Source organism: Podarcis filfolensis, assembly GCF_964270895.1.
Source record: "Podarcis filfolensis genome assembly, chromosome: 1".
Taxonomy (NCBI): domain Eukaryota; kingdom Metazoa; phylum Chordata; class Lepidosauria; order Squamata; family Lacertidae; genus Podarcis; species Podarcis filfolensis.
This window is the reverse complement of record NC_139604.1, coordinates 122,416,782-122,430,209: the sequence shown is the minus strand read 5'-3', so window position 1 is coordinate 122,430,209 and position 13,428 is coordinate 122,416,782. Positions and strand designations below refer to the sequence as shown.

General features: G+C 44.3%; 1 protein-coding gene across 3 annotated transcripts in view; it reads right to left on the bottom strand.

Annotated features, from left to right (window-relative positions):
* TDRD9 (tudor domain containing 9) overlaps positions 1-13,428 on the bottom strand; it is a 91,794-nt gene that overhangs the window by 33,299 nt on the left and 45,067 nt on the right. For all 3 annotated transcript variants that reach the window (XM_083610555.1, XM_083610556.1, XM_083610557.1), the window contains 4 exons: positions 8,622-8,692; positions 7,058-7,112; positions 5,527-5,611; positions 4,705-4,762 (listed from right to left, as the gene is read on the bottom strand). In XM_083610555.1, the coding sequence (XP_083466681.1) occupies positions 4,705-4,762; positions 5,527-5,611; positions 7,058-7,112; positions 8,622-8,692 (269 nt within the window). The remainder of the gene's footprint in view (positions 1-4,704; positions 4,763-5,526; positions 5,612-7,057; positions 7,113-8,621; positions 8,693-13,428) is intronic.

Sequence of the window (13,428 nt, the reverse complement as noted above, 5' to 3'; positions counted from 1 at the left end):
AGCCCCTGCCGCTCGCAAGACACAGGAGCCGCTGTTGGCTGAGCGCCCCTCTCGAGCGGCCGCCATTTAAAGCAGCCCCTCTCCTGTGCCCTTTTGCATGCCACTCATCATCCCGCCGCTGTGGCATTTGCCTCCTAGGTGGGTCATAAGGAAAGGGTTAAAATGAGTGTGATGTGATTGGCCAGTGGAAACTGATAGGAGGAGTTAGGGTTAGAGGGGGAGTTGTGTGAAAGTTAGTTGAGAATTGAGAGTTGGGAGCTGAAGAAGGAGGAGGGAAGAATAGTCTGTGGGTTGGTCGAGTTGTGTTGTAAGAGGAATTGTTAGGTGGAGTCAGATAGATAGTTAGTTGGGATAATCAGTTTGAAGTTGTTAGGAACGAATAGGACAGTTAAGGAACTAAGATTAAGAAACTGCCAAGAAAAATTAACTGAAACCATAAGCTGGTTCATGCCTAAAAATAAACTTGATTATTTGTTAACGTTAACAACTGACTAGACTCCGTATGTACCCGTGAGGAGAAACGGGTTGGTGGCAGTGAAGAAAGCAATCACAGTGGTGGCACAGGGTCAACAGACCGTCAAACGTCCGGGGGCCCTGTGTGATCGCCACAGCGCCTGCCACTCACAAGACACAGGAGCCACTGTTGGCTGAGCGCCCCTCTCGAGCGGCCACCATTTAAAGCAGTCCCTCTCCGGAGCCCTTTTGCACGCCGCTCATCATCCCTCATTCATTTCCCCCCAAAAATATAGTCCAGTCCCCCACAAAGTCTGAGGGACAGTGGACCAGGCCCCTGCTGAAAAACTTTGCCAACCCCTGAACACGCAAAAAGATGTGGGTAACTCTCTAATTCATCTCATGGGGCTGTTGTGAGAGGACTGTAAGAGGAGACAGAGAATAAGAAGCACGTATGCCTCACTGAAGAGTAAAGATGGAGAAATCCAACAGAAACAGGAGCAGAAATTGCCAATGTTCGCTTATTCGTCCCACGTCCAGAATGAAAATCACTCCACTGAATACAATCTGCATTCACTGCTGTTGCTTTCAGTCTGCAAACAATATTTAATTAATTAGATTTCCCCTTATTTGCATTGTGCTTCCTTGGCACTCAAGTGAACGAAGTGGAAGAACATTAGGACAACGTAATTTCACCACAGCGGAGAATGAGTAATGCGCTTTTTGCAGAAGATGAACTGAAGCGGAACTGAAGCAGTGTTGCATGGGATAAATGCAGGGCGGAACAGAAAATGATGACTTCTTACATCCCGGCTGAAGAATCGTAAGAGTGGGATAAACATGTGATTAATGAAAATATGTAGCAGCAGTCTGAATCTGATGCAAACTTTACACACACACACCCCAAAAAAAGATATTGGTGTTTGGTTTTGCTTGCATTTTAAAGAGGTAATCTCAATTGCAGAAGTTATACCTTTTTTAGCCGCTAAACTGAAGGCCAGATTTAAAATGGAGGGAGCTATCGTTTCTAAAAGACACGCTTTTCAGCAGGCAGAAGATTCTGACTACCCACTGAAAAAGCCTGTCCTCCTTTTAAAAAATCAAGCAACTGTGAATGGATTAAGACAAGGGCACAGACATTCTCCTCCTTACGTCATGGCTGCTGCTGCTGCTACCACCAGAGGTCATGAGAATATTGTCAGCTAAGCTTGGGGCTGCTGCCAGCGCAAAGGTCACAAAACAGCAATACCAAACCACCAGGCAAAATCAAGGAAGTGCCTGCGAGGAGGTGGGGGTAGGATGGAGAGCAAGATGTGAAAACAAGCCTCCTTCTCTCCTAGCAGGGACAGGGAGCTCCCTTTTGTCGAGAAGCTGCTGGTGCCAATCGGAAGGTCTTGATCTTGCGTTTGTGTCGCTCCGCATAATTGTTTAGATGCTTCACGTTGCTGCCAAGAGTCAGCTCACACTTTATGGGCCTCAAAGCAGGTTTCCTCTCTAGCGACACACACACAAGTTCGTCACTGCAATACAGCATTCGAAAGAGTTGTTTTTTAAAAAGCAATGCTCCTATCAGATTAGGCCAGTTGATGCTTATGGCTCTTGAGCAAGGTCTCACATCCTCAACACAAAGGCTTCTCCTACGTTAGAGCCCTTTCGTGCTGGTGTGATCATATTTTTCTGCAACTGGCTGAAAGGAGACTATAAAAAGATCACACAACACTTCCTATGGTGCTATGTCATCAGGCAACGCCTTCCCCATGGTGAAGATGCTTGTTGTAATATTTACTCATGATCATAGCTGTCAAGTGTCCCTTATTTGAAGGGACAGTCCCTTATTCCAGCGCCATGTCCCGCTGCTGTCCCTTATTGATGGATGTCCCTTAAATGTCCCTTAAATGATGTCCCTTAAATTTCAAAGGAAGCAGCTCCTCTCCCTCCCTCCCTGCCGGCCAGGGAGGAGGGAGGCTCCAACTGTGTTGCTTGGCTATGTTGCTCACCCAATAAGAAGTCTAAGAACGACTGGGGGGTGGAGCTTGCATGCCTTGTGTGTGGCTAGTTAATGCAAGCTGAGGGGGGTTTTGAATGCTGGACGCCATTTTGTTGCACGTGCTGCTGCAAACTTTGCAGTGCAAAGCCAGGCCGGGGAGCCATCTTAAGTTGAGGCTGCATAGGCCTTGTGGTGCATGTGATTCAGATTCTATTCAGTTGAACCTCTGGTTACAAAGTTGGTTGGACAGTGTTCTCGAAGCTACCCAGCATGAGTTTGACCAGACTGCAGGAGGACAGGAAGACTGGAGTGCCTAAAACAGGTGAGGCTGCAGGTCCCTTATTTTCAAGGCTGCTGGTCCCTTATTTTCAAATCTGTAAGCTGACAGCTATGCTCATGATGCTTCTTATTCAACATAAGATCCCCTGCAAATTTAGTCATTTAGCCTCTTCAAGGCTTCTTCCCCTTGCTTTCTTTTCTAAGGGAAAAGAAGCGTCTCCACCTCCATCATCCAGCCCGGACACTGAGGTCCAGCGCCGAGGGCCTTATGGCAGTTCCCTCGCTGCGAGAAGTGAGGTTACAGGGAACCAGGCAGAGGGCCTTCTCGGTAGTGGTGCCTGCCCTGTGGAACGCCCTCCCAGCAGATGTCAAGGAAATAAACAACTACTTTACTTTTAAAAGACAACTGAAGGTGGCCCTGTTTGGGGAAGTTTTTAATGTCTGGCGCTGTATCGTTTTTAATGTTCGGTTGGAAGCCGCCCAGAGTGGCTGGGGAAACCCAGCCAAATAGGCGGGGTATAAATAATAAATTATTATTATTATTATTATTATTAGGGTACTAAAGCACTAAATTGCAACTTAATTAGTCTGCTCTTTTCTGAGCAGCCTGTGTGCTCTTCAATTCCTGGTTAAGTTCTCTTCACTTTCCTTCAAAAAGAAAAGAAAATGTCATTCAAGTAAACCTATAATTAAGGCATGCATACTCATAGTCAATAAAACGAGAGTCAACAATGCCATATCTCCACTAGGCAGGAAGCAATGACATGGGAAGACGGCAAAGGGAGGAACCTTCAAGTGAACAGTACAGTAGCGCTGAAAAGTTTGGCAGTCTTCATCTGACTGAACAGTACAGTAGTTCGGCAGTCTTCATCTGACAGGCTGGAGCGACAATTCCATTTGAAGAGGACAAAATCTCCGCAAATCAGATGTGAAAGAGAAACACAGATACAATATAGAACACACTATAATGTACCGGGTTGCCAACAATATTGCCTGAATTCCCTATATAAAGAAAAGCAAGCGAACCAAGGATGGCAGTTCCAGACTAAACAGCTAGTGTTGAAGCTACCAAAGTTTAAAAAACACACACACGTTAATCTCACAGAAATCAAAAACACTGAAGAACCCAACTTGGGTTGGCTTAGCATTCTTTGGTGTGAGCAATTTGTGTACAACCCAGAAGCTGGAAGAATCAAAGTGCTGCAGAACTCTGATACTTTAAAAATAGTGTTGTAAGTGTCACTGGTTTCTGCACAAGCTTGGTATGGCTAATGGACTCTGCCTTGTGACCATTATACTCCATGTGACATTATAATATTTGGCTTGCCAGGAGCTGTCAATCTCTACTTTTAAAAGCTCAAGTTTCTAGCCCCTATGGTAAAAAAATGCAAGCAACTTGTCTGCAAAAGACTCAAAATCCAGGCTTCTGTACACGTGAGGAGCTTCCTTACATCTACTCAACACATCCTAACCACTGCATGAACACAATAAACTCTCCTCCCCACTTCTCTGTCCTAAACCCCCCCCCCCTTCTTTACCTTTCTGGTGCTTACCAAACTAGCACCCGAAGCAAGTGCATTTGATTTTATGCAAATTGAATGAATCACAGTAAATTAAAATAATATACCTAATTTAATGTGAATAGTTATTGCCAAAAGCCATAAATAACTCCCTCTTCCTGACTTTCTCTCTGAACAAAATAAAACTTTTCCTTGGGGCAGAATGTGAATTTTTGGCACAGAGAGCACTCCATCCTAGTTTTAAATGTGCCTTTGAGAGAGCTCCGAGACAGGGAGAAAAATACTTTAGCAATTCTGCCTTACATAGTAAAACAGGGACCCAGGGACCTTATGCTCAGAAGTTACTCTGAAGCAAGCAGCTCAAAGGGTTTTAAATGTTGATTTATCAATAATGCTAGAGGAAAAGCAGAACATACAAATACTTATTTTTATTCCTATGACCATAATGCATCAAAACGTGCTTACCGTATTTGACATCTGGAACTGTTACAGAGCTCTCTGCAATGTTTGTAGACAGAATGATCTACGTGAAGGTTTTAAAAAAGAGGAAATAAAAAATTATTTATTTAACGATTTATGTGATTTATTTAATTAACGGCATTAAAAGGCTGCCCAACAACAATAAAATTTACCAGCCTTAATATAAAAAAGCAAGCCTAAAAAAAAAATCAAGAAAGCAAATAATCACAGCAAAAATTATTACTGTTATTTATATATAGCATATATGACCAAGTAGAATCATAGAACTTTAGAGCTGGAAGGGATCCCAAAGGTCAACTAGTCCAACCCCCTTTCAATACAAGAATCTCAACTAAAGCATCCATGACAGATATAAAGAGAGACAAAGACATAAACAGCACCAAAAGATTAATTTCAAACCCTGGGAGAAAATAAAAATGTGTTCACCAGGCACCCAAAGAACCATAATAATGTGGGCACCAGGCAAGCACATTTTCTAGCTAGGAGCCACCACCAAGAGTTCCTCGTCTCCAGCAACCATCAGGTGCTTCTTATTTAGATAAGGCACCTGGAGAAGGGGCTCAGAAACTGACCTCCTGTCCAGGTAGGTATCTATGGGAATTGATAATGTTTTAGGTATCCTAGCCCCAAGCTATTTAGATGAGAAGACTATATGGGTTGTATGTGGATGGTCTGCAATAGCTACTTTAAAAAAAAATATTTAAAAACTGGGCATCTTAGCATGTTTGTAAATAAGTCTTGAGATGCACGTAAAAAGAGATTTATGAGTTAACAAATACTACTGAAGCCAGTGTTCAAAAATTTCACCTTTCGGTAACCAGGAACTGGAGCCAAGAACACATTATTCTGTTCTTCTAAGGTGACGCTGGAATGCAGCGGATATACTTGCAACCTAAGGAAACACATGTGAGAAACTTGCGGCTCTTCCAAACCACCTGCTTATTGAGCATTCATCTCTATATATTTTCACAAAGTTTGCCAGGAGGTAATCCGATGCCCACTGTTTACCGAGCTATCACTGTGATTTGTTTGCACTGGTATTATACCACCTCAAGAACCATTATCCTGGCGCACTTTGCTGCCACCTGCCTTAGTGCAGAAAGCCCTGCGAAGCGGAGACAAGTTTGTTGCACAAGAACACCAACCCCACTTTAACTGTGCAAGCTAAATTTGACCACGTACAACTGAAACCCACTGGCAAAATAGTGACATTCTGGAAGTGGGCCCAGTAGCAATGGAAGGGCACAACTAGACACTGGCACTGCTGGTCCCATGGTTTGGAAACTTCCAGCAGAGATTTGGCAGGCATCCTTGCTTTTGACTTCCAGGCATCTCTCAAAGACTTTTTATTCCCACAAAAGGGCCCAAGCAGTTGTTTAAAATTTTCTTAAGTTGGTTTTAATGATTGCTCTGTGTTGCTTTTGCAGTTTTTTATGTTGCTATGCATCACCCTGATGTTTTGCAAGTTGGCAGTAAAAAAAATTGGATCTTGCGCAGGGGTTATTTGGGGAGGGGGAGGTAGCATGTAAAGCTGAAATCACATATAGTCAGTCCCCTGGAACCAACCCTGCACAAGCAATCTTACCTTCCAGAGCCCGTGCAAGATCTCATAGGGCCGTCTGAGATCTCACAAAGGCCTCCAGAGCCATGCAAGACCTCTCCAGAATTTACAAGGTCTCTGCCTTGCTTACTGGGCTCTGGGAAACTCTCACACAGGCTCTGGAGGCCTTTGCAAGATCTCGGATGGCCACACAAGGTAAGGCAGGTGTAGAGTAGGTGCGGAAAGAGCTTTTAAGCTCGCTGCCTTACATGCATTTAATTTGTGTGCTATCGGCCGGCCACCAAGCACATGAAGCTGCGTTCACACAAGTAAAGTGAGTGCAATTTGCGTGCCTACTGTGAATAAACAAAAAAGGGGCCCGCAGTTGTAAAAGAGAACATGTAGGGTAATAGTTTCTGCTGCCCCAAACAGGATCTCTCAAGCTTCCTGTGCTATTACACCAAACTCTTATCTTCATCAAATGTGGCTGTGCAAATACCATGCACTTAAACCACATCCACCCTCCCCCCCCACGGAATTGGGAACTGTAGTTTGTTAATGGTGCTGGGAATTATATTTCTGTGAGGGGTAAACTAGTTTCCAGCACTCCTTGGAGGAGTCACATGCTTTAAATATGTGTTAAATGTAGGGAGTGCATGTGGCCTTCGTTTAATTTTGTCCTATCCATGTAGCTAACTGCAGCTAAAGGCAAATATATTGGGGGGCAGGGAGAGAATGACCTCATTCTATAGGACTAGCACCACAGCGCCTCTCACCATAAACAGATTTAAGACTCACCTCTTGTGAGCCATGATCGTGAGAAGCTCATGCATGCGATTTATTTCTGCCAAACCTGGAGGGTGAAAAACAACCGATAAATAGTGTGCTGCATGTTTACTCGGAGCTAAAGAAGTACAAAATCATTTATAGTCATCTGGAAGATTGTTTATTCAACTGCAAGCGGCTTTCACCCCGAACAAACGTCTCCTATCTGGTTTGCGTTCACACTTTTTGATTCTCCAGCCAAGTGCTCAGATTGTGGCTTACATTCGCATTTCACACCCCTGCTATCGCGCTGTGTCCGTTGCATTTCCTGTGACCTTCACCTAAGTTGTTAACATTTACTGCCCAGGATGTTCCAGACTCGGCTGAGAGGCTGAGTGATGGTTGGCCTAACTTGGGAGGGTGTGTTTGGTTTCTAGGTAAAGGTAAAGGACCCCTGACCATTAAGTCCAGTCGCAGATGACTCTGGGGTTGCAGCGCTCATCTCGCTTTATTGGCCAAGGGAGCCGGCGTTTGTCCGCAGACAGCTTCCGGGTCATGCGGCCAGCATGACTAAGCTGCTTCTGGCAAACCAGAGCGGCGCACGGAAACGCCGTTTACCTTCCTGCTGGAGCAGTACCTATTTATCTACTTGCACTTTGACGTGCTTTTGAACTGCTAGGTTGGCAGGAGCAGGGACTGAGCAACGGGAGCTCACCCCGTCGCGGGGATTCGAACCGCCGAGCTTCTGATCGGCAAGTCCTAGGCTCTGTGGTTTAACCCACAGCATCACCCACGTCCCCGTGTTTGGTTTCTAGAGCCTCAAATTAAGCAGGAAAGTGGTCTCAGTTGAGCAGGTAACCGCAGAAAGCTAGTATTTGCACCAGGCCTGACCAATTCACAGGCTTCATACTCCTGGCCAATGGCAAAGGCCAACCTTGATGAAGCTGTTCCATTTTGTTCCCGGTGAGGGAGCCACAGAATGAGAGCACATAATCCACTTTAGCTCATCTGGCTAGGCCCCTGTTTGAAACCGGGAGTTCAAAGGGAGAGCCTATACATAGGAGTGCCCAGATAAGGTCCCAAGTTTAATAATCTCCGGCATCTCCAGTTTAAATCTAAAAGAGTGGGGGGAGATCAGGTAGCAGGAAATTTGAAATACAGTGGTACCTCAGGTTAAGTACTTAATTCGTTCCAGAGGTCCGTTCTTAACCTGAAACTGTTCTTAACCTGAAGCACCACTTTAGCTAATGGGGTCTCCTGCTGCTGCCATGCCGCCGGAGCTCGATTTCTGTTCTTATCCTGAAGCAAAGTTCTTAACCTGAAGCACTATTTCTGGGTTAGCAGAGTGTGTAACCTGAAGCGTATGTAACCTGAAGCGTATGTAACCTGAGGTACCACTGTACCTCTGCCCAAGTCCTTGGAAAACCACTGCCAGACAACTGGGCCATAAAGAACCAATAGTCTGGCCATGTATAAGGTTATCTGCCTAACTCTACACAAGGAAACCGCAGCCCAAACGACAAAGATTTGGTGACATTTCCTCATATGTTAACAAACAGTTTCTCCTCCATCCCAAAAATGTAAAAACAAACCTCACCAGGTAAAAATGCCAGCACACTGCCACGCTCAGTCATGAAGTCCAAACTCTGGATTTCTGCATGTGGGTTTCTGGTTTTAGGGAAAGAGACAGTATGCATTAGTTTCACGTTAAAAGCAACAATGATCTACTTTTCCAAAAAAAGGCCTAAGGAACAGATTCGCTCACAATGCCAACGAGGGAAGCTTCCCTTTGTGTTTAATGTTATTCGGCTAATTGAACAGATGTGTTTACAAAGTGTTACCTGGAGCTACAATTTCTGCAAAATACATGCATGAAGAAGCTAAGAGCAAGAAGCCTACAATAGCCTTAACAGAAAGAGAAGCGTTCTTATTCCCTATTATCTCTCAAAAACTTGTTGTGTAACAAGCTTTTACAAGCTCTCTCTTTACATCACAGCAGCTCACACTGGAATGCATCTCCCAGAGATGGCAATGTAACAAACAGAATAGTTTTGATGTTTTGGAGCAATTCTAGCAGCTGAAAAACAAAGGCATATGCTTTTGAACTGTGTATGTTTTATTCACAGTAGGAATCTGAGTGGCCTTCCCCATTTTCTAGCCAACCACCCCAGGTCAGGGATGATGGCTGTTGTAGAACAACATTTCAAGGACACCAGATTAGGGAAATGGGTGCTCTGCAAAGTGGTACAGACTTTAATGTTACCTATCAGCTAACCATTGTGCCAGAAGCTCATTTTGTTGCTGCCATCCCCAGCACTCTCAAAATCTGAAATGTGACGGGCAGCAGATCTAGGGGTTCTGAGGCAGATTCCCCCTCCCCATCACTTGCCACCTGGCCCCCTTTAACAATAATTTTAGGTAACTTTTAACAGAACTCAAAACAGCACCCCGCAAAAACTATGAAGCTAAATCCATCTGACAAAAGTCACCCCCCGCCTCCCCAATTATGAGCTTTTCTGATCAATGGGGGGGGGGGCACACACACTGCAAGCCTCTTTATAAGGGAATACAAAAGAAGTTAGCTTTGCAAATCTCTTCCGCTTCATAGGAATAATTAGACCTCGATATGAAATGCTGCAGATATTCACTTCACTTACAGCATCCACAGGATAGAATGCAACATATTACATAAGCACCTGATAGTGGGGGTCTCACAATGCTGGAACACGCTTTTTACCTTGTTAAATACCTCCTTTTAGAAGAAAAATACTAAGGGAGGGATGGAAGTAAGTCTAGGATAATAACGACTTCTTTTTTTAAGGGAATATTTATTCGTTTACCATTCTTCAGTTCCCAAAGAGCTTCCAGGACAGCAAACAATGAAAGCCAGTTATTTAAAACAGTCTTCTCCCAACCTTGATCCCTGCAGATGTTCCAGGACTCCAACTTCCATCAGCCCCAGCCCACATGACCAATGCTCAGGGATGATGGGAGTTGGAGTCCAATAACACCTGGAGGGCCCTAAACTGACTATCGCTGAGGCTGAGGCAAGTCAGTTTCTAACGATCTGGTTTCATTTTCCCCAGTCAAGGGCCATATTCTGGGAACGAATGTAGGGTCCCCTCCAGACATCCTTTTCATGGCACCCCCATGACAATTTGAGCTCATGATCCTATTTTCAGTACTGTTTTGGGCAAACGTATGACATTCATTTACAATCAAGTGTGTGAGTGCATATCCAGTAGCTCCTATCGGATCTTCCGTACGACCGAGCTGTAATGGCTCTCCTCCTCTTCGTATCTTCGGAATCCATTGACCTCTGCTCTGACGGTGATTAATGACCTAAGCCTTTAATGAGACTTCAGGCACGCTCCCATTACGCAGAGTACCCAGACAACAGCAGAAGAGCCAGAAATATGTGCTACATTGCTACGTTTATGTCTAACTACGCAGGACAGAAAAGAATATGCATCTGCTCTCTGTGAGAGACAGAACAACAGGAAGGAAGAAACAGGAAACCAGTAATATCAACATCCGTCTCCCGTGAGACTTCCAACAGTCTGGAATGTCAACAGAGTCTTGTGACTCCAAAAACTGCACAGTGGCATAACAGAAATCTAACAGCTCCCTGCAACTTTTTATATACCACAAATGTTCTGCTTTACCCCCCCCCACACACACACACACTTTTATTGTGCTATATTGCATTGTTGCTGTCTGGAGAGGCACCCTGATTTACAGTGGTACCTCGGGTTACATACGCTTCAGGTTACAGACTCCATTAACCCAGAAATAGTACCTCGGGTTAAGAACTTTGCTTCAGGATGAGAACAGAAATTGCGCAGCGGTGGCACGGCGGCAGCAGGAGGCCCCATTACCTAAAGTGGTGCTTCAGGTTAAGAACAGTTTCAGGTTAAGAACGGACCTCTGGAACGAATATTGTACTTAACCCGAGGTACCACTGTATTTGCTTTCTTCATAAAATTATTGCAACAACACTGAGGAAGCACTGCAAAACGACTAATCAGGTGGGTTTTCAAAAGGGCAGGGCTCCCAGCACTTTGCAGAGGATTTGGAGACATACAGAAATCAGTTTGCGCCTTGGCTTCGCCATTGCTCCCGCACCAACAAGCACATGCAACACAGAATGCACCAAATATTCCTTCGTGGGGGTGGGGAAGACTAGTAAAGGTAGGCAAAAAGAGTAACAGCATCCCATTCCAATCAGATGACTTCAGTCACCTCAGCTTTCTTCATCTGTGAGTCAACCGTCATAACTCAGGGATAGCACATAGGCTTTACATCAGGGGTGCAGAACCCCAAGCCCAGGAACGTGGGCCCCAGGCCTCGCTATATGGCACTTAGGACTCTCCTCACCTCCCACCCCACATCCTCCTCACCCACACCCTTACCTACATTGCCAGATTTAGGGTATTGCAGGCGGTTCCAAGCCAAGGGGGTGCAAAATAATAATAATAATAATAATAATAATAATACCACCTATATTTATACAGGTAAAATACGAGTAAATATATGGGTAAAGTGTACCAAAAGAAATTACTGTGGAAAGTAAGAAATTTCATTGCTCAGGGCCCCATATTACCAGTCTGCCCCTGCTTCCCTAATCCGAAAATTTTTACACATCACTTGGGAAGACAGGCAACGAATGCCAGTGTACTGGAAGAAGCAAAGATCACCAGTGTCGAAGCAATGATTCTTCAACATCAACTTCGTTGGACTGGTCATGTTGTGCAGATGCCTGATTCTCGTCTTCCAAAGCAAGTACTCTATTCTGAACTTCAAAATGGAAAGCGTAATGCCGGTGGTCAACAAAAGAGCTTTAAAGACTGTCTCAAGGCAAATCTTTAAAAATGTAGTATAAACACCGACGACTGGGAAACACTGGCCTGTAAGCACTCCAATTGGAGAGCAGCCTTTACCAAAGGTGTCATGGACTTTGAAGATGCTCAAACTCAGGATGAAAGGGAGAAATGTGCTAAGAGGAAGGTATGTTTGGCAAACCTTCACCGTGATCAACTCCCACCTGGAAACCTATGTTCCCACTGTGGAAGGACGTGTGGATCCAGAATTGGCCTCCACAGTCACTTATGGACCCACTGTTAAAACCGTGTTTGTGGAAGACAATCTTAATTGGCTACGAGTGATCACCAAAGAAATCCTATTTCATACCCTCTGCTCAAATGTTTTGCACAACTGGAATGTCTGCAGGCTGCCTTGATGTGCGGAAACTACCATATGAAGGTGAAATCTGAATTGTTGCTTTACCCACTTTGGCCTCTGGGGTTGCCCATCATTGGCCTGAGACTTCCAAAAGGTTCCCCAGAAGGGAATAAGGGAATGTTTGAGAAGGGTGCCCCTTCTCTGTTTCAAATGCAGAAGCTGCCCAGTCCAATTCTTAGTATCACCAGCTAGGGCCGAGAAAGAAACACACACACCTGAAATAATGGAAGGCCAATCACAGTCAACAATACTAAGCTAGGTGGAACCATCTTCCCAACCCTGCGTAAGGCAAATTCCCATCTTCGCAACTGCAATCTAAAATCTACTTGTTCTAGTGTAATTTGCCTTATCTCAATGAGATTATGACAGTAAAAAAAAGTATTAGGATTGAGGTTAACAGCAGCTATTTTAAAAACAGCATTTTGTTCTGACTTAAAACTAGGTCAGATATCCAATGGAGGGGGGCAGTGCAGAGAAGCCATATTTCTCCAAAAAAAAAGAGAAAAGAAGGTCATACATTACCACGAAACAAAGCAATTATCTGTCCATGAATGTTTTCCCCTCTGTTTATTTTCTTATTATGAAACTGCCCTCTGATAAATGCAAGGCGACCCTGGAAGTCTTGCAAGAACTAGCTCTCTCCCAATTGTTAAAATTGCTCAACTGTAAAAAAAGATGATGATAGAGGACTCTGCTCTTTTATAATACCTCTTATCAACAAGACGGTACTAAAAATCTCAATAGAATGCAATTTTAAGTTAGGAGCCGGCCTTATGAGGCTTTCAGGTTTTTGCAGTCACTGCATGCCAGGCTACTCAAAATGCTCCAGAGCACAGCAGATTACATTGCCTTAATCCGTTCTGCACTCTGAACTAACATGGACATTAAGTATCAAAGTAAGATAAGATGAAAAGAAAGAGAGAGAGAGCGCGCTCAGGATAAAGTGCAATGGGGTTCCCCCATCCATATAAGAAGTTTTCGTTGCATTTTTTCTCTGAAATTTCATCCATAAACTACACAAACACACAGAGACACAATCTTGCCCCGCAGCTATCAAAGCAAACTCTTCCATTTGACACAGCTTAGAGAGACACTCATACACAGATGTCCTTTTAAATGCAAACAAGGCATTAAACAAAATCTGTAAAGCCCAAACACGTATT